Source organism: Polyodon spathula, chromosome 11 (assembly GCF_017654505.1).
Source record: "Polyodon spathula isolate WHYD16114869_AA chromosome 11, ASM1765450v1, whole genome shotgun sequence".
Lineage (NCBI taxonomy): Eukaryota > Metazoa > Chordata > Actinopteri > Acipenseriformes > Polyodontidae > Polyodon > Polyodon spathula.
In genome coordinates, this window is record NC_054544.1 from 10,855,194 (window position 1) to 10,877,052 (window position 21,859).

The window sequence follows — 21,859 nt, forward strand, 5'->3', positions numbered from 1 at the left end:
GTTCTTACTGGCATGATTGGTCTTTGATATAAGCCGTCTTTAGATAAAGCAAAGCTGCCAGGGGTATGAGCATGTCCTATTTTATATCTACTGTATCTACATCTTAACTTTAAACCCTGATCAACAGTTATTAAACCCCATTAACAGTCTGAATCTAGTGGAAATCAGAACAGTGAAATGTTTTTCTTTTTCCTAACTCTCAAGGGAGCAGGCACTTTACATTGGTTAGATGTACTGATTTACGGTACAGCAAGTGTATCTGTTGAGTGGAACTCTAAAGCTTATAGCATTGAGGTATAAAAGCTACAGCAGGCGTCCTACAGTACTTTCTGTGAAAAAGTTATAGTAACACTGTAGCATAAATGCAGCTTGCTTAAAATGTGCCAACAATAAAAAAGTACCCTATTTATATGTCATTCATGACTGTGCTTCGGCTGTCCCTCATTGTCATATATATCTCCTTATGTGAACAGTACTGCAAGATGGTTCTGGTTCACTATATTAAAATAGTCAGATATAGAAACAGATGTTATTCTTGCACTTGTATAGTATTTATCAAACATACCAAGGCACAAGCTAAAGTACTATTAGCTTGTAAGCTGCTATGTTTAATTGACAGTTTATTTGCGGTGTGTGTTTGTTCCTCCCGCTGATCCCTGTGAGTTCATGTTCAGTGGGTATCTGTTTCAGTTACAGTAAGTGTTGGAGGTAAACTGCTTCTCTGGTTGGAAACATTCATGGATATTTTTTTAGGGCGATTCAAACTAAAAGCAAATGAATCATTTTCTGTTCACAAGCCTTGCTGGAACATAAGCAGAGGATCTCTTTTAAATGGTTTTGTTTCCAGGTGAAGATGGATTGGCCTGCACTTGTCTGAATGTTTTCACGTTTGACACTGAACTGGGCACAGTAAAGAGAAATCTCCAGTGAAAGACGTACCCCCCAGGAGATCTAGTGTTGCAGTTACAGCCCTGCACCATTATTGAGAAATCTAGCATCAGAGGCCCTTGGAAAAACACACTGTGAATATTTTTTTTTAATCTTTTTTTGCTGAAAACTAGTTAAGGTGTGCAAACCAAGGATTTCATATCCGTTCTATTGCCTAATTTAACATTCACTGCATTCACAGGTCCCAGCTTTCCGTGTTCAAGATATGTTTTCTGTTTTCTTTTTATATATATATATACAGTATACACCAAAAGCTCTGCAACAATATAAAAGAGATAATATTGCTTATAGGGGTGGGAGGTGCATGTATAATATTGCTTGTGCTAATAAGAGGTATGAAAAACCATAGCAATCTCTTGAAAAGCCTGCAAAATCTGATGACTTTACATTTTTGTTATTTTGAATAATATGCTTACCCAGACTAGTTTTGAATGAGTCTTTGCTTACATTCCAATCCAGTGTTGTACTGCCACCAATAAGTGTTTTACACAAATTCCCATTCCCTTTTAATCCATTCCAACACATCATTGATTAAAATTGCAGTATTCTGCTAATGAGCTTCTCACAGTGGAAACAAATTACATAAATTGAAGTCACTTAGTCAATTAATTTGGCTTCAAATGAAAGCAGTTGAAGGATCACAACAATTATGTCTCTAAAATATCAATTCCAATTACTACGAAGGAATTGGAATTAGGAATTGATATTAAAAAGGAATTGAAAAACAGGAATTGACCCCAACCCTGAACCTGTAGCCCCTTCATCAACGGTAACGGTACATTGACAGCAGCGAGATAACAGTACAGAGACAAGAGAGAGAGAGATAACAGTACAGAGGCGCGAGAGAGAGAGAACAGTACAGAGACAACAGCGAGATAACAGTACAGAGACAAGAGAGAGATAACAGTACGGAGACAACAGCGAGATAACAGTACAGAGACAAGAGAGAGATAACAGTACAGAGACAAGAGAGAGATAACAGTACAGAGACAACAGCGAGATAACAGTACAGAGACAAGAGAGAGATAACAGTACAGAGACAACAGCGAGATAACAGTACAGAGACAACAGCGAGATAACAGTACAGAGAGAGAGATAACAGTACAGAGACAAAGCGAGATAACAGTACAGAGACAAGAGAGAGATAACAGTACAGAGACAAGAGAGAGATAACAGTACAGAGACAACAGCGAGATAACAGTACAGAGACAAGAGAGAGATAACAGTACAGAGACAACAGCGAGATAACAGTACAGAGGCAAGAGAGATAATGGTGCAGAGACAGCAGCGAGCTAACGGTAGAGACAAGAGGGAGGTAACGGTACAGAGATAACAGTACAGAGACAGCAGCAAGATAACAGTACAGAGACGAGAGATAACGGTGCAGAGACAACAGCAAGATAACAGTACAGAGACAAGAGAGATAACAGTGCAGAGACAAGAGAGAGAGGTAACGGTACAGAGACGAGAGATAACAACTGTATAGAGACAAAAGAGAGATATAACGATGCAGAGGCAAGAGAGAATGGTACAGAGGCAAGAGAGAGAGAGAGAACGGTAAGGAGACAAGAGAGAACGGTACAGAGACAAGAGAGAGAGAGATAACAGTACAGAGACGAGAGAGAGAGATAACAGTACAGAGACAAGAGAGAGAGAGAGATAACAGTACAGAGGCAAGAGAGAGATAACAGTACAGAGACAAGAGAGAGATAACAGTAACAAGAGAGAGATAAGTACAGAGATAACAGTAGAGAAGAGAGAGATAACAGTAGAGAGACGAAAGAGAGAGATAACAGTAGAGAGACGAGAGAGATAACAGTAGAGAGACGAGAGACGAGTGAGATAACGGTACAGAGACAAAAGAGAACGGTACAGAGATGAGAGAGAGATAACATTACAGAGACAAAAGAGAGAGAGAGAACGGTACAGCGACAAGAGAGAGATATAACGATGCAGAGGCGAGAGAACGGTGCAGAGACAAGAGATATAACGGTACAGAGACAAGAGAGAGATAACAGTACAGAGATGAGAGAGAGATAACGGTACAGAAATGAGAGAGAGATAACGGTACAGAGACAAAAGAGAGAGATAACAGTAGAGAGACGAGAGAGAGAGATAACAGTAGAGAGACGAGAGAGAGATAACAGTAGAGAGACAAGAGAGAGAGATAACAGTACAGAGTCGAGAGAGATAACAGTACAGAGATGAGAGAGAGAGAGAGATAACAGTACTGAGACAAGAGACGAGAGAGATAACGGTACAGAGACAAAAGAGAGAGAACGGTACAGAGATGAGAGAGAGATAACATTACAGAGACAAAAGAGAGAAAGAGAACTGTATAGAGACAAAAGAGAGATATAACGATGCAGAGGCAAGAGAGAATGGTACAGAGGCAAGAGAGAGAGAGAGAGAGAACGGTAAGGAGACAAGAGAGAACGGTACAGAGACAAGAGAGAGAGAGATAACAGTACAGAGGCGAGAGAGAGAACAGTACAGAGACAACAGCGAGATAACAGTACAGAGACAAGAGAGAGATAACAGTACAGAGACAACAGCGAGATAACAGTACAGAGACAAGAGAGAGATAACAGTACAGAGACAAGAGAGAGATAACAGTACAGAGACAACAGCGAGATAACAGTACAGAGACAACAGCGAGATAACAGTACAGAGACAAGAGAGAGATAACAGTACAGAGACAACAGCGAGATAACAGTACAGAGGCAAGAGAGATAATGGTGCAGAGACAGCAGCGAGCTAACGGTAGAGACAAGAGGGAGGTAACGGTACAGAGATAACAGTACAGAGACAGCAGCAAGATAACAGTACAGAGACGAGAGATAACGGTGCAGAGACAACAGAGATAACAGTACAGAGACAAGAGAGATAACAGTGCAGAGACAAGAGAGAGAGGTAACGGTACAGAGACGAGAGATAACAACTGTATAGAGACAAAAGAGAGATATAACGATGCAGAGGCAAGAGAGAATGGTACAGAGGCAAGAGAGAGAGAGAGAACGGTAAGGAGACAAGAGAGAACGGTACAGAGACAAGAGAGAGAGAGATAACAGTACAGAGACGAGAGAGAGATAACAGTACAGAGACGAGAGAGAGAGATAACAGTACAGAGACAAGAGAGAGAGAGATATAACAGTACAGAGAAGAGAGAGATAACAGTACAGAGACAAGAGAGAGATAACAGTAGAGAGACAAGAGAGAGATAACAGTAGAGAGACGAGAGAGAGAGATAACAGTAGAGAGACGAGAGAGATAACAGTAGAGAGACGAGAGACGAGTGAGATAACGGTACAGAGACAAAAGAGAACGGTACAGAGATGAGAGAGAGATAACATTACAGAGACAAAAGAGAGAGAGAGAACGGTACAGCGACAAGAGAGAGGGATATAACGATGCAGAGGCGAGAGAACGGTGCAGAGACAAGAGATATAACGGTACAGAGACAAGAGAGAGAGAGATAACAGTACAGAGATGAGAGAGAGATAACGGTACAGAAATGAGAGAGAGATAACGGTACAGAGACAAAAGAGAGAGATAACAGTAGAGAGACGAGAGTGAGAGATAACAGTAGAGAGACGAGAGAGAGATAACAGTAGAGAGACAAGAGAGAGAGATAACAGTACAGAGTCGAGAGAGATAACAGTACAGAGATGAGAGAGAGAGAGAGATAACAGTACTGAGACAAGAGACGAGAGAGATAACGGTACAGAGACAAAAGAGAGAGAACGGTACAGAGATGAGAGAGAGATAACATTACAGAGACAAAAGAGAGAAAGAGAACGGTACAGCGACAAGAGAGAGGGATATAACGATGCAGAGGCGAGAGAGAACGGTACAGAGACAAGAGAGAGAGAGATAACAGTACAGAGATGAGAGAGAGAGAGAACTGTACAGAGACAAAAGAGAGAGACAACAGTACAGCGACGAGAGAGGGATATAACGATGCAGAGGCGAGAGATAATGGCGCGGAGACAAAAGAGAGAGATTGACTTGTAAATATGTCCTTTAAAATGTGTTACCCTGCGGCAAATGCCCAGCCTGATAGCTCTTAAAGAATATGTAGGTCCAGTTGTGGGAGGAAGTAATGTGACTTGGTGTTGTGTGGCAGGGTGTGTGTATGGGTTCAAACATACTATAGCTGTTCGTAGGCAAGGGGAAAGAAGATGGGGCTTTTGAATGTTTTCCAAAGGATTTAGATTTAATTTGTGTAATGTGCTAAGCAGCTTGGATAGCTGGAAATGGACTGCCAGAGTTGGTGGCTTTTTTTTTGCAGAAAAGAAATGCAGACCAAAAACACTAATGTGAAACTCTGTGCCCATGAACTGTCACTGACTTAATTCTCAGTACATGTTAGTCCTCAAATTATACAGGTATTTACCTCTTCAATAAGGTTTCATTTTTTGTGGAGCTGAATGTTCGATGGCCATCGACCTCTGACGTTCTTCTCACATACTGTATAATTGAAACGATGCCCTGAATGGAATCTGCATATTGCTATAGTACCTCTCTCATTGAATTGATCTGAAGGGAAGTGACACAGTGCAAACGGTCACAGTAAATACAAATTGAACCTCACAAAATTTTCAGCACACAGTTTCACTCAGGATGCATGGTTTTGATTAGATAAGAGATACACTTTTTGTGGATGTTACATATCACAGATGGCTGAACCAATGTGGTGTTGTTGTTTAAATTCTCTGTTCTGTTTTTTGTCATCACATCCTGGTGACTTTAATGCTCAGAAGTTTATACCATCCCTATACCAAGCCACCCTCAGTAGAACTCTGGGATTAAGGCATAATCTTTAAATACATCTGGTACACCAAAGTGTAACCACTAACCTGTTCCCCTGTAACACTAGTGGATGTAAATTCATTAGTAATAAATAAATAAATAAAACGCAACCCTAAAAATAACATTTTGCATTGCAGTTATAACACAAACATTAGCTTGGATAACAAATATCACAGTTTTGGAACTATATAGGGATTGTTTTGAGGTTTTATATACCTTGAATCTGCATACAGTTATCTACCAATGTTCTATTAATTCACAACTGGGTGCAGATAACATGATTTAAAAAAAAAAAAAAATTAATAATAATTTGCATTGAAAGATCTGATTGGCTACATGTCAAAAGATGAATAGATCAAATGTCATGTGATGACACATTGTCTTTCATTTGAAATTCAGACTAGAGCAAGATACAGCCGGTACGCCTTCAAGCTGGATTGACCCAATTTTTTAATTTAGACACCAGATCATTTAAACAGAGTAGTGTCTTCTGCATGAGACTGCGGTATGCTTGGTTTGTGACTGTTTTCCTTTAAGACTGAGGGGAGAAACATTCAGGACCATTGGCTGCCCTGCGTCTTCACACGGTATCATTGAGCTCATTGCAGAATGTCTGTTTTTTGGGCAACACTGTCTGACAACACTGAGGTATTAGTTATAATTTATATTTTTTTGACAGATAATATTACATTTAATGGAGTTTCATACATTTTTGTGTTTAAATAAAATGTTGGTAGAGAGAGACGGGGGTTGCTTGTAGAAAGTAAATTTACTGTAAATGTAAGTTTATTTACAAAAGGAACGTCTGATCTGAGTACAGGCTCTCCATACATTCAGTTTTGTACTACAGCTCATACTGTGGTGTGTACCGTACAGTATATACAGTACCTTTCAGATACAGTTACATCATTGTATATTGAAAAGATAGGTTTGCCCATGCAAATATGATTTGGGGTCTGTTTACAGTAAGTATAGAAAAACAGTTATCAGTTTTTATGTATTTACAGTAGAGTAAAGTGAGTAGGGGTGGGTGTTGGGGACTGAGGATCTATATTGCAATAATGAAGACAATATTGCGATATATTGCGATACATATTAGAATTCAATGCTGCATGATGCTGATATTGATTTTTTTTCTACCAAAATAAATCTACATATATAAACTTTGTCATTTTTGTGGAATTTTAAAGTATTAGAATATAATGTGAAATGCCCAGGAACTCATTTTTGTTGGATCCTCCTGAAGCGTGTGCATGTGCTCCCAATTTTGAAAAATAGAAAAACAGTGCTGGTTTGAAAGCTATTTAAATTCTCTATAAACATTGATTTTAAATGGTTTTTTTTTTTATTATAAATAATATCTTTATTTTCATTTTATGTTAAACATGTTTTTCAAAACTACATCCTCTGACTGTGGCCATAAACGAGGGTTTAAAGCTGCTTCATATATGGGTCAGCGTAGAGAATTTGGAATAAACGACTGACCTTGCTTTTCAGATTTAATATATATTACAAAAACATAAATATGTGCTACACCTTTATTAAAAAAAAATACTGGTAAGTAATGTTGTTATAAACTATTTGCTTGTTGTTTTTTTTTCTCACAACTTACAGTACCAGAACCGCTGTGTTTTTTGTTTTGTTTTGTTTTTTTTTTTTTTTTTTAATCTAATCAAATACTTTAGGTCCAGTGGGGAAAAAAAAGATATTCAGAATATAGTGCAAAATTACATTGTCCAGAACTGTCGGCAGATAGTCTTTACAAACATATGTAAAAACTGTTGCAGTTGCACTGATACAGTTCTTAAATTGGTGACTAATAAAAAATAACTGAGAGTTTGTGTAATTCATAATTTTATTGGATGCAGAGCTCCGGAAAAAAATATTGGGTGGGGTGGGGGGCCACACATGATATACTATACAGGGCATCGTGGTGATTTGAAGTTCTCTGCTGGAAATTACCTCATAATCGAAAGGAATAGAAAAAACATGTATGATAAAAATAACCAAACCACCAAAGACAACATTTAACTGCTTTCATGCTTTCAAAACAAGCCAAATTTGACTGGAAAACTGCCAAACTGGCAGTACTGAACAAGGGGAGTAGCCTAAAAGTTGCCTGCGAGACACATGCATTACCTATTAAATGTTACCTCAAGTTCAATGTACAAGTAAAACTTGAATTTGTAGTATTGTAATTGGCATTCCGGTACTTTAAGATGTAGGACTACACCTCTATATGTAAGGTTGGTGGTTCTGCCAGTATATTTTACTTCAGCCTTGACAAAACAACATACCACATGTTTGATGCTGTACAGCCATCCTTTTTTGAATTTTTTTTTTTTTTTATTAGGAAATTATTCCTCACATTTGATTTTGTGTTGCAAAATTTAAGCAGCTCAAAATCTCTGTGTTCTTCTGCCATATATATATATATATTTTTTTGTGTTAGCACTGCTCGTATTCCGAGTTCTCGCAGGAAGTGATTATCTCACTAGATAATAGCCAGCATTTTCGATGTTTCCCTAAATCGGTTTAACCAAAAATAATTGTTCAAGTACCGGTTATTCTATTGCCTAATGAATATCGCAATATACTGGTGTATTGGTATTATCGCGCACCCCTCTGGTGAGGCATATTCCAGGAGACTTGGGATATAGTGGATGCCTTCATGTCATACTTTAGATTTTACATGTACTGTCATTTTTTTGTTGTTTTTGGCATATAAAGTACGTATTGTTGGCATCTCAACAGATTCAGATCTAAAATATGTGACTTGTGTTTTAATAATGCTTATATTTTATGGGTACGATGGGTTGAAGATTTACTGAACAACACTGGTTAAAATCTATTAGATGACAAGGTTTCTGAAAGATCAGCAAGTCCCTGGGGCATCCCTGTGAAATAACAAAGCTTAGGTATCAAATGACACTTGCAGAATTGTAGGATCATAAACAAAGTGTGTAAGCTTGTCCAATTATTTATTGCTGTGGTTGAACTATTTATTTTTTAAAAAGCGGCACTAATATATACATACATTTTTTTTTTTTTTTTTTTTTTTTTTTGGAAACTGCTGAAAGCTCATATCTTTAGTGCTGAGGGAAGAATGTATTATGATGACATTCACGCTTGTATGTCATTTTCATGTCAAAGTTCACTTTGATTTGGCTTGAGCATCCGTAGAGAAAAAATAGATTGACTTTTATAATCAGCTGTGCTGTCTGCTGAATTACATTAGCTCAGACCCTTGAACCAATTATACCCCCTGAAGTCCTGAAATACTTAATTATTTCGTTGTGCCTATTAAATCTGTAGTAGAATGGTCCTCAGGAACTGGTGCTGCCTACCCCTGGCTCTCGAGCATACAGTAGGTCCCAAACCAAAGATGATATGAGACCTCAAGATCTAATGTTCCATGGAATAGCCCTCAATGTTCTGTTTTGCTTCACAATTCCACCCTCCTTCGTCTCCCCTGTTAACAGTAGTACTGTATGTACAGCAGTAACAGCTCGTGGTGTTCTGTCTTTTGCAGGAGGCATGCCAGCTCCTGAGCCCAACCCAGTGGTGGAGGAGAGGCTGATGTTGACCATCCGAGAAGGATCCACTACCATGGAGCCCGAGAGCACAGCCACCAACATACTCGCTTCTGTCAAGGAGCAGGTACCGTACCGTACAACTTGCCAGGTCTTAAAATGAAAAGCAAAAAATGTAACATTTGAGCCTTGTAATTAGTTTTTTATTAACACTGTTTTCCTCATTCGTACTAGATAGGTTATATAAAGGTTGAAAAGGGTTATTTTATTCTGAATTGTATAATTACTGAGCTGAATTTGTAGAGTAAAAATTGGAAGTAGGAGGACTTACTTTAGTTCATCCCACCACTTCAACTTAAATAACATGTCACAATATCAAACTGGCATTCAAGGTGTGGGTAGAGTTGCAGCGCTTAAACAGTAGCGTGCATGCTTAATGTCTCCTGGATTTTTATGCTTTTCATTCACGTAGCAGGACATGCGCATAATTATTAAAATGTGAAAATAGCCTCGATCCTGTGCACTGAAAATTACAGGAAATGTGTTTTCTTAACAAAATTAAAAAATATAATTTTGTAATCTTAGACTTCAGAACTTCACTGTTTTGTAAGTAACATTTGCTTTAATGACCTTCTGAAATGTTAAAATCAATGTAAGGTTATTCCTTTTCATTTTTTTTATTGATTGCTACACTCTACTTCCCTCATGTTTCAGCATAGCTCTGTTGCTTTCCAGTAAATGACAGAAATTAATGCACAAAATGGAATTAATTTCAAATTCACTGAGGCCTTCATTACCGTACAAAACGGAATATTTGGAATATATGTTACAGGATATTATAGTAGCAGTCTAGCGGAGTCCTGCTTTCCCACCCTTCCTGTATGGCTTTTCGCCATATCTTGGAATACTCCATTCCCTGAACATCTATTGTTTACTAAAGTCAACAGGAAGAATAATCCATTGAAGTGCACCTGTTGATGCAACTTCCTTTCATGGAATAACACCACATGGTACGAGAAATAATCCCTGTTTGGTTAAACAGAGCAGTCTGTCGCTCCTAGAAGAAGGTGGATGCAGATAGAGGATCTGTGGTGAGATTTCAAGTGAAACTCGATCCAATTTAAAGTGCAGTCGGGATGATAAGATTCCAGGAAGTATAGTACAGGATGAAGGTCACTTGTGTTGCAATGGGAGGTTTTTTTTTTTTTGTTTCTGGTTGTGAGTAAAACATGAAGGAGTGTTTGAAGTAAACCTCCACGTCAATGGCTGTGGGATTTATAATGCTTACTAACTGGGTGAGTAAATGACAACGGCATGGTTTGGAGGTAGATTTATATATATATATATATATATATATATATATATATATATATATATATATAGAATATAATATATATATATATATGAATTTCCAGTCAGTTTCTGAGGCTGTAGCATTAGAATGGACATATTGAAAAAAGGTGCTCAACTAATAGTCACATCCTGATGACATGTTGCAAGTATGTGAAGGAAACTTCAGATGGACTGATGTCTCATTATTTTTAATTTTTTATTTTTGTAATTAGTTTATTTTATACAACGTATATGCTGACATTTAGAAACCCCATAAAACAGGTCAGCCTCTACATAAATAAACAGTTATGTTTTTTTAACCCAAGAGCACTTGGTTTTACATGTTACATACAAGTTATTGAGGACTTTAAAATTAATTCAATAAATAAATACATGAATAAATACATAGAAATTACCAGTAGTTGACAGCATAGTGTTCATTACTGGTGGCCAGTAATGGTCGGTATGCTCTTTGTGCAACATTTAATTATTACAATGTCTTTCCTTTGTTCAGTTTACCTTGCGTGACTGTGTTTGCCTTGCCAGTTAATTTAAGTTTGTCTGTATTTTTTGTTAACAAATAATAGCTTCCTGATTTGGGCCAAGAGGTATTTATGACTTAACTCCTAGGTGTGGAAATTAATAATTAACATGTTTAAAAAAATGGTATCCTTGTATTTTTATCATGAAGCAGTCCCATAGGCACTCGCATTCATTCTATTTTCAAACTGAAAACAGAACATTATGAAAAGCAGACAAAATATATGTTGCAGAGAAAAGTACATTTGTCCAAGGAAGTCCTGTTTAGTAATTCAGCTGGGCTTCTTTATTATGATATTGATGGCTCTTATTCATCCATTTACAGCTGTAATCGTGTAATCGGTGAAATTAAACTTGCCAAGGATGCAGGTCACTATACTGGTTTTCATTCAGTTTTATCCATAAAGTTTAGTCAATAAAAAGAATGGTCATCTCTACTACCTGCGTATTGAAATCTCATCCAAATTCCTCTTTGAAATAGCTGGGGTCTCATACAGGCCTATTGTCTAAGCGTGTTTAACATGCATTCCAGTTGTTTTTAAAAGTAAAATATCCAGGGTACTTCAGGTGCTTTTATATGCCCTGATTCAGTGTGTTAGATTGTAACCCAACAAAGGACATTCATTGAAATTATTGAAATTTGCAGAAATGAATGAAAAAAAATAAACTCTGCTTTTACACTGCCTGTGGTGTTATTGGTAAAGCATGTTACTCTAGGGACTGACAGAAGGGGAAAAGATAAGCTTCTCAGAATGTGATGTGACAGGAAAAAGGGAGGATGGACTTGTGCCTCAAACAATTGGATATTGGTATTGAATCTGCAGCAGTTCCTTTTCTTTTGAAACCCATCTTGTTGGTAATGCTCTTGAAGAGATTTCATGATTGAATTGAGGATGGACAATAGAGGACCAAATCAGTGCAGGTATCCTTGTGAGATGACTAGGTTGAAGGCATATAAGAATTTGAGTTTTTGTCAGTGGATTTTTTAAAAATGATTTTTATTATTAAATGCCATCGAACTTTGTGAAGGTAAACTAGAAGCACCTTTCTGTTTCAATTTCATGTTTGGTTACTGATGGCTTAATCCGAATGTCAAGTCGAAAGTAACAAATATAAATGCTCTGTGTCACATCACATGGGCATTGTAAATGTTTATTGTACATGTAAATGTTTGTTTTTTAAATATGTGTGTTTTATATAAACTAACAGACATTCAAGCTATAGTAAATCTTAAATGTTTTTTTTTTAAACAGTACTGTAATAGTGTGAAATGTTACGGTACAAGCATACATAATTCCTTAATTAACGGTAAACAAGTAGAAAGAACTATTTGTTCTCTTTTTTTTAGTGTGTGTTTTCATTATGTGGTTTTCAGCATTTCTCATCTACATTCACCCTTTCATATCATAACCATTTACATCTGATACTGAGCATAGTGGCATTCATGAAGAAATGTGTGTGGAATCAAAATTAATTTGTATCAGAGAGCTTCTGATAAGCATCTTTATTCCATTAAACGTCTAATAGCCTGTGAAGATCCAGTGTTTCACTAGCTTGTTGGGAGTCCTATGCACTTAGCCCATAGCTACAATAACACACACTGCACCGCAGGAAATGCACGCAGATGCACAAGTCTGTTTTATGTAGGACAATTCTCATTTTGGGTATCGGCTGTTTGTAGTATACTGTATAATGCTGGACTGGCAATGGGGTTGAATATCTTTGAATTCAAAGGCTGGCATATACATGATGCACACAAGGCAGCGGGCTGGTATGTAAATAAAGTAACATTTTTATATGAATTGTCCACAAACTGCAAAGATTTTGGTGCATGTTAAGATTTGGGATATGTAGATCATGGTAGAGTTCACTAAAAATAATAATCCAGTTGGAGTTGTATTCAGAAATCTCCTGAAATCCTCAAATAGATATTGCATAACACCATAAAGTACACAGTGTATTTCTCTTTAAATGAAACCCACAGCAGAAAACAGGCTTTGTTTAGGTCTTTAAGGTTTTAGTGGGTTTGAAAGTTTGCCCCTGCTTGAAAAGCAGAGCCAAGAAACAAAGAGAAGCTGCTCCATTCATCAGGAGAATATATTTACATTTTAGGGGGGTTAATAATACAGTAGCATTGCAATAATAATAAAATAAAAATTGCAATACACTATAGGGTTGGAATGGAAATACTTATTAGAGAGAGAGAGAAAACAGTTTCATTTCTTTGACGGACTGTACTTCAATTTTAATGTCGGATTTCAAAAGACATGCTGCTGACTTGACAAGATAAAGTGGAAAACTGTTTCATTCATCAGTAGATTTCATCTTTTAGAGTGAGAAGTCATTTTTACTGCAATAAGTAATTTACTGCCTCAGCGATTATGACGCAAAGTTTGGATTCAGTTTCAGTACTACTTTAGGGTAGGAAAATAAATCTTTTTTTTTTTTATTACAGAAATGGTTTCTAAGCTATCCTTAAATGGGAGGGGGTGTTTAAAAGGTAACATTGGATAGATTTGAGGAAGCAATAGGGGTTATGCATTGTCTTGCATATGTATGTATGTGTATATATGACATACATATGTGTGTTTCTGTCTACATTTCAGTTTGTCAAATCGGGTTGTGTTGTGATTAATTTATTCTAGCTGAAAATGATCCGCTCATTTTGTTAGAAATGTAACCATACCTTCCTTAAATTTCAATCGTGAAACATGAATGACAATCTTAAAGCAATGTTTTTGTCCAGTTCGATGACACCTATAGATATCGTTCATATCTCTTGTGGGTTTACAGTTCTGTATAAAACCACTTACCATGAACTGCGGTGTACACTTGTTAGCAGCTGTTTGACAATACCCTTGCTGTAAAAACTACACTAAAGTTAAACACGAACAGCAAGTGAGCTGCTTACTAAACGTCTGTAACTCAATTCCCTTGCTTTTGATCCCAGCTATGCCCAAAGACAAGCGCGTCCACCCTCCCCTCAAAATCACTGGAGAGAGGAGGAAACCCGGGCATTAATTACTGTAGTTAGTGGCTTGGGTGTGTTGAGCCAGCTCGATCGCTGGAAACATCGTAATAAGCATGTGTACCAACAAGTGGTTGATGCCCTCTCAGAAAGAGGAATAGAAAGAGGAGTCCCACAAGTTACGGACAAATTGAAACAGCCCTCCCTGCAGAAACGGGCAAGGAGGTGCTGTTCAGGAGAAGCAGGACGGTCCCTCGGAGCAATGCTTTTTACTTCAGTTACATCTGGTATAGCTATGCTATACCATGGGAGTTGACCAAATACGTTGATGAACTGTGATTTTATGCTCCTCAAACACATTGCCAACTACCCTGTACTCGGCTGAGGATGCCAGTCTATGCAGAGCAATTGCTGGCAAAGGAGGCCGTATGTAATTCCTTTTTGGCTGCATATCTTCCTTTACCAGTTCCACTATAATGTAGAATGTTGCCCTGGTGACGCGAAAGGACTCATCCACTGCAGATCTGTGAAAATGTGATGCAGCACAACCTCTTCCCACCAGCAAGATGGACGAGTATGTGTCCAAACCATCTTTTCGCTAGCCATTGGCATTAGATAATAAGCCATAAGGATTTGCTGGTAGAGGATGCTTGGAGGTTCAAGGTCCCGAAACAACAGGAAAACATCCACTGTTCCCAGTCCAGACAGACTTGGGAGCATATGTGGAAGATGTGTGGCACAGAGCTTTAGAATAGTATGTTTCGGCCAATTTTCAGCCATTGTGATCTGCATTACCTGTGTTGGTCGGTTTCATTTTATACCTCCCAGTTCATTTTTAATGAACGAGTCGTAAGATAATGGTAGTTGAAACCGGATTCAATACTAGCAACATGCCACCCCACCAATGACATTTAAAAACCAAGGTGGACAAGAGCAGTAAAACACATTACATACCAACCAGGCATGAAGTATTTTGTTTTATTACAGCAGCTTAGATTCACTCATGTACCAATTCTCTGCACATGAAAACCACAATTTTACAAAATGTCACTAGAATCTTCAAAAACAGCACAAGTACTTTACGCATAGCTAATTTACATATCAACCCCCACCTTTCCCATTCATTTGCATGACGTCAGGTGAAAAGCCTGGTTTACTCAAGTAAAATAAAGGAAACCCCAAAAAAGCATTTTACACAAGACATTTCTCGAGCAAATGTCTCAAACTAAAAAAAAAAAAAAACACATGGAAACTCCACCATTGTCATCTGATTTAGTCATACTGTAACATCCTCCTGTCTAGTCATTTTATTGGAAGTGATATTGAGAGAAGCTTGTCCTATCTGTGTCTCGTTTCATCATTTGTTAATCTGCCAGTACATCTGTGGTAATCAACACTAACTGCAGTAGGTTTCTGCTGCTGTGTCAACCAGTGATCATTTTGTGCTGGATTGCTCCATTTTGTTAGATGAAACAAACACCCCTTCCTGTGTAAGATAAAGCTTTCCTATTGAAAACGGCCCATTCATCTCTCCCAGCTCTGGCCGAGGAACTGTGTAGATATGGGGCAATGTTGGAGTGACTTCACAGCCCCTGACACGCTTTGGTGTTTGTAATTCAAGATTAAATGGATAATAGGATGTATAACTTGTACTCTCTTTTGTCTTTTCCCATAATTGGACAGGATCTGAATCAACATCAATGTCGAGGGCTATCAGACCCGCCATCGAAAGGCATTGTGTTCAGCACAATAACTGCACTGAACCAACAAAAGTATTGTTGATAAGGGCAGCATATTGACATGGTTTTCATTGTCACTGCTTTGCTTATTCTTCTAGCTCATGGACTGTACAATAGCTTCTTTCTCATAACAACCAGTCATTTTGTGCAGCAATTTTTCTTGATGTGTTTGACTGGAATTAGATATAGATTTAGGTATAGATCGGGCAGCTGCAAAGTAAAAAGATCCCCCCTCCACACACACACACAGTTGGACTCATTCTTATTCTATTCAGACAGTGAATTCACTGTAGTGTGCACGAGATGTGTGCCAGATAGACCTTGATAGTCTCATTTCATTTCTAGTGGTCCTGGAGGAAATGTCACCATTTAAATTTACACTTTTTATTTATTTTATGTCTTTATTTTAAAAATTTTCATCCAACATACATTTCAGTGGCGATGTAATTGTCGTCTTGTTTTTAAAATATTACATTTAACAAATCTCCAGATTCTTAAACCCATTATCTGTTTACTGGCATGTAAATGGCTGGAAAATAATGAAGCGATCCGTTGCCATAGATACAATACTCTACTTGTCACAGAAAAAGCTTGATGGTTTTAAAATGTTATTGTGGTCTTGTTTAGTGCAATGTGCAGTACCAGCAGATGCAGTAGGAACAGATGGGCTTCTATTTTAGCCGCAGGATGGGAAATCACCATAACACTGCATCTTGGCAGGGCTTGTTTTTAAGGCTGCGCGTTCACTCATGTTTAGTTTAAAAGCTATTGCTATAAAATGTTGTATTTGTGTATTCTTAAAGAGAGGTTTTTACTTTTTAATTCTCATCATTACAACTTCTGATGAGTAAAAGCCTTGATTTACACAGTGTAGACTAATACCTCTTTCATACAGACGAGTTATGATGGCTCGGAACGAGCACTACTGCGCCATTTTGGTCTGTGTGAATTGCCTATGCTGTCACAGAGCCGTCAGATTTTATGCCGTCTCTGAACCGTCTCAACTGCTGTGTAAAAGCGCTATAATGGGCGTGGATTGAAAGTCAACAGCCCACATGACTGCATGTATACCGTGTTACATTTTATTTCAAATACCATGGCTGATCAAGAACAAGGTAGTAATTGGAGTCTGGAGTAAGATAAGTAATTGCTAAATTTACAGGACGGACGAGGAGGTGAATTCACAAATAGAAGGGACGTTGCGTGATGCTGTAATTTATGGGTGAATCACAGTTACCAGGAAAACGATCTATTGACCTACAGATTTGAAATAACTTGTAACTTCAGATATCTCAAACTATTTCAGCTAGCAACTCCATATTTTCAGTGTTATGTAAACTCGTCAGGCAACACACATCACATGAGGCTTTAAAGCTTCATACTCTAACTGGGATTCTAACATGCAAGAAAATGTATCCCTTTTACTGGTTCATTGTGCCGCAGTCATTTCTCTTCATGGTATTTGAGCAACCATTCACTCTCTCATATAACCTTTCCCAATGATTATGCCTCCCAGTTTACTTCTAGTACAACGCATATAGTCATTTAGTTCAAATGAACTCTGATTAGACTCATTTCTTGAGAGTACACTTTTTCTACAATGCGGATTATTGTAAATGAGTTCTTCTAATATGAATTCACGCAACATGAAATTCCTGTTATTTTGGAGCTCTCCTGTTATTTTGGAGCCTTCCCAGGTAAGAAAAAATGTGAATAAAACGAAACGCCCTAGTTCAAACAGTTGAGTGTAAAGGGTATTGGAGAAATGTATTAACTTGCATCCACATTAGCGCCTCTATTGTATTTAAGTGCTGTTTGGGGACTATGGTGCATTTAGAGTTGCCATCGTGCTCACGCAAAAACGTGCACTATCATTGCGTGCAAGAAAAAGCAAGATACTGCTACAGATTTCAACATTCCCACTAACACTTTTGTCAACCAATTCTAAAAAAATGGGATATAATAATACAGGCTTATGAACAGCAAACTGTGGATGCAAGTCGTCAGTGTTTCTGATTTGCTCAATACCCTGATGTTGAAGACACCTTGGTTTTGTGGTTTAGAAATGTGATCAGAATGGGACGTGCAGATTTCAAGTGCAGTTCATTTGCAATGTATACTTTTTAAAAAATTCTCTTGCAGCTGTGTTTTCAATAAAACACACTGTACTTGAACTCTGGAATTGAACATTGATTTCAGTGTTACTGTACCTTCAATAAAAACTGACAGTGTGCATTTGACTCTAGATTCCTGCTAATACAACTTACTGATAAGACAATTTTTTTGCTGGTCCCTTGAAATTCGTGTATATTGACTGTATATTCTAATAATGAAATGGCATTATGGGGCTATTTTGAGTGTTTGCTAAACTGTTGGTTAGATTATTTTTTTGCCTGATAAAACGCATTTTAAAACATATACAATACAGCTTATGTTTTAAATATGCTCTGTTGGTAACATGCAGCAAATACTTACTGTGTTTATCTTTAAGGCAGTTGATATGCAAAAAATGTACTGTTGCAAGTACGTGTATCTGTTTGTACTATACATCAATGATTAGCAAATATTTTACCTGTGGTTCATTGATAAGAGCTATTGTAACACTTCTATCAGAAAAATGAGGCTGTTTCCCCCAAAAACCAATGCTGAGGTCAGATGTGTAATAGAAAGTCCTTTAGGAAATGTTAAAAGTGAATGATCCTCTGCACCAACATGCCTTTCAATAACTTCACCGGAATGAAATCTCAGTAAATGTGTTTTCTGCTTCCTCTTCTCTACACCAGGTTTCACATGACTGGCTCTGTGAGAGCTGGAGCAGGGAAGGGGGGAGGGGAGGCAGCCTTGAGAAATGCAAAACCCGCTCTGTGGAGCTTTGACAGAAATGCCTTTCTTGTATCTTGAATGGTTTATATTTGTGCCTGGAGTATGATAGCCTGAAATCAGAATCTTTGAAGAACCCTTAGAAGCTCCAGAAACGCTAAAGTGGATGTGATAACACTGACGAGCCACACAGGGGGATGCTAGACTAGATCATTGCGTCTCAGTCGTAGGCATAATTAGAGAAGGTGCGTGCTTAAGCTACAGTGTGACATACTGTATGCTGCAGTGCTAGACGAAATTGAAAGAGCAGGATTCTGAGCTCAGAGGCTCACATGCAGAATAATTGGTAGAAGGAAGCATGTCTTTTACATTTGCCCCTGAGGACTTAAATGAGCAAGGTTAAAGATTGGTAGGTGTTGCCTGACTTAAGGTGGGGATTTCATGCTATATAACAATCCAATGAGGGTGGGACTGGGAGGGGGTGATCTTATCAGGTATTATTTATTTTTAATAAAAGGTAGGAGGGTTAGAATGCTATATTGCTGTATTGGCAGTGTTCAATAAAATAATGTGACAGTAATGCATAGTGGTGTTTTTTTTTTTTTTGGTTTTTTTTAGTATTGTAACACTTCTTGTTCTTTACCTCTTGCCGTAGGAGCTCCAGTTTGAACGGCTAACCAGGGAGCTGGAGGTGGAGCGGCAGATTGTTGCCAGTCAGCTAGAAAGATGCAGACTGGGAGCAGAGTCGCCTAGCATTGCCAGCATCAGGTACAGGCCTGTTTTTTATTCTGTATTTTCAACAGCAACAGAAATCATACAACAATTCTCATGCAAGACATTACAAATAACCCCAATAGCCCATCTTAATAATTTACATATACAGAATACATCTGAATAATAGTAATCCTATTTATTTTTATTTTGTAAATCATAATTTTAAGCTTTACCTGCCGTTTGTGGTGGAGTGAAAGTATGATGTTACTGTAGTTAAATTTTAGTCCAGAGGGTTTGTTGTTTTACCCATCCCCCCTCCCTTGATTTCTTGTATAAAGAACCTGTCAATGATAAGCACTATTCGTGAGGGGCACTTCATTTCAAATTGCAATGCTTGTGGGGTGCAGTTTTTATGCAATAGCTAGATATATTCTTGTATGTTATACACTGCATATTCAGCAGGCCAGTGGGCAAGATGTCTTAACATTGCATTGAGCTGACTGGGAATTGTAGCTTGTGCAAGTATACATAAACCGTGCCGGTGTAAGTTCTGAAGATTTAGCTTATGCTATTGAGAGTTAGATGTTTTAATGTCCCTTTTCAAATGCCCATTTACAGTTTGTGAGATTACAAAATTACACAGGAGCCTTCCTGAGTTTGGACTTTAGTTTGTTTTACTGTACCTGTGTTTTCATAGTGGTAGTTACACTGTCTGCATGGATGCTGAGGAACACCTCACTGATTTGTAATGATGCGATCTGTCTGACAACTGCACTGGCTAATGCAAATAAGGTGTCATCATGTGACCTTTTAACTCTTAAATTGACACAAATGTTTTAAAAAGCATACTTTTATAGGTTAAACAATTGTAAGTGAGCATTAGGGATTATTGTTAAGAGCTTTGCTTACAGCATTGCTCCAAAAATGTATCTTCATATGCACAGTTAAGTTTTATACACAACTTCAACATTAAAGCTGTTTCAGATTACAGCAGATACATCTTCAAAATAGGGAGGAAAGCCCACAAAGAAAGAAAAACAGAAATGTACTGTTGCAGATAATAAAGTACAGTGTGATTTAAAGCGTCTAATTAGGATCTTGGCAGTGTGCTAGAAAGACTGGGATCTCAAGGACAACACATTTTAGTTGTTTTTCTGTGGAAGTTTATAATAAAATAAACCCAAACACACTTCACATTGAATGTTTTTGTCTGACAAATTACTTGACTATACAGTTGCAGCTTTCTAGTCTAATTTTACCAATTGTTAAATTGTAAGAATACCATTTTGAATAAAAAAATAATCAAGCTGTTGCACCTTTCCAGCGCTGCAATATGCACCTCTCTTAACTATGTTTTATCTCTGCAATTAAAGGTTAACCATGTTGTTTATTTTCCAGTATATATATATAAAATAAAATAAAAGCTGTTTAAGTCTTTTAGGGACTGAGATACAAAGTGCATGTGTGCTACCCTCCCAGTATGAAAATAAAAGACTGCATTGCTGTGTTGCTGCCCACAGGTTGGAACACAGTTTGGCTACATGCAGTTTAAATACCAGACATAGAGTAATTAAGACCCCTGCTGTACAGTAAGACGTGTCCTGAGAACTTCCTCCTGTATAAGAGTTGAATTGGCTCAATCCCAGTGATGCAAATCCTAATTATTGATTATTGACAGACCCTGCTGATTCATCATTATGTGAAGCAACAAAGATTATTGAGAAATCTGTAGCGATGGATTGTAAATGGAACAGGTCCAGGTTAAATTGATGTCCATTACAGATTCATTGTTTTGCTACCCTTTCTACATGTTAATAGTGCTTTAACTAAGTGTTTTAAAGTACTAAGCTTCAGTACCTTTTTTATTGATTTTTTTTTTTTACTCCCCTTATCATTCTTTAGTTGAACTTTCATTTCCATTAAATTTTGTTAATTAAAAACAATATATTTATTTATGTTTTTTTACAGACCCTAATTGGCACTAATGTTGGACAGTTTTAATGGTTACGGTAGTTACGGTAGATTAGGGATGAACGTGTCTCTGAAGCCAGTAATCAAAGCAAAAATATATAGAACACCCTATGCTGGTCCACAGGCATTGGAGCCCCCTTGTCTGGACATGTTCCACTCCACATTTCTTTGAAATTGCATGACTTTTCTTTTGTGGTATAAACTGGGTGATATCTGCTCATGACATGCAGTGCCTTGAGTTGAGCATGAATCATTAAAAAGAGTGAGGTGTGGGAATGAGAAAGGAGCCATGGTTTGCAGGAGCAAGTCACTCAGTGCTTTACGTTGCAGTAACTCATAACTGATGTATTGAAAAGAACTTGGTTTGGAGATGTATTTGAAGAGTATCAACTGCAAGGGTGTATCGCACAGACTGGGTGTTGCATGACCAACAATCTATCTCCCAGCAGCCTTTGCAATCCATTCCACTCACTGTGTCCTTC

General features: G+C 37.7%; 1 protein-coding gene across 4 annotated transcripts in view; it reads left to right on the top strand.

Annotated features, from left to right (window-relative positions):
• LOC121323062 (plakophilin-4-like) overlaps positions 1-21,859 on the top strand; it is a 55,977-nt gene that overhangs the window by 10,148 nt on the left and 23,970 nt on the right. For 2 of the 4 annotated variants that reach the window (XM_041263787.1, XM_041263789.1), the window contains exons 2-3: positions 9,293-9,420; positions 19,348-19,460. In XM_041263787.1, coding sequence (XP_041119721.1) covers positions 9,298-9,420; positions 19,348-19,460 — 236 coding nt within the window. In that variant the 5' untranslated portion in view covers positions 9,293-9,297. Of the gene's footprint in view, positions 1-6,306; positions 6,409-9,292; positions 9,421-10,357; positions 10,589-19,347; positions 19,461-21,859 lie in introns of those variants that run through there. The other 2 variants (XM_041263788.1, XM_041263791.1) reach the window with 2 other exon arrangements.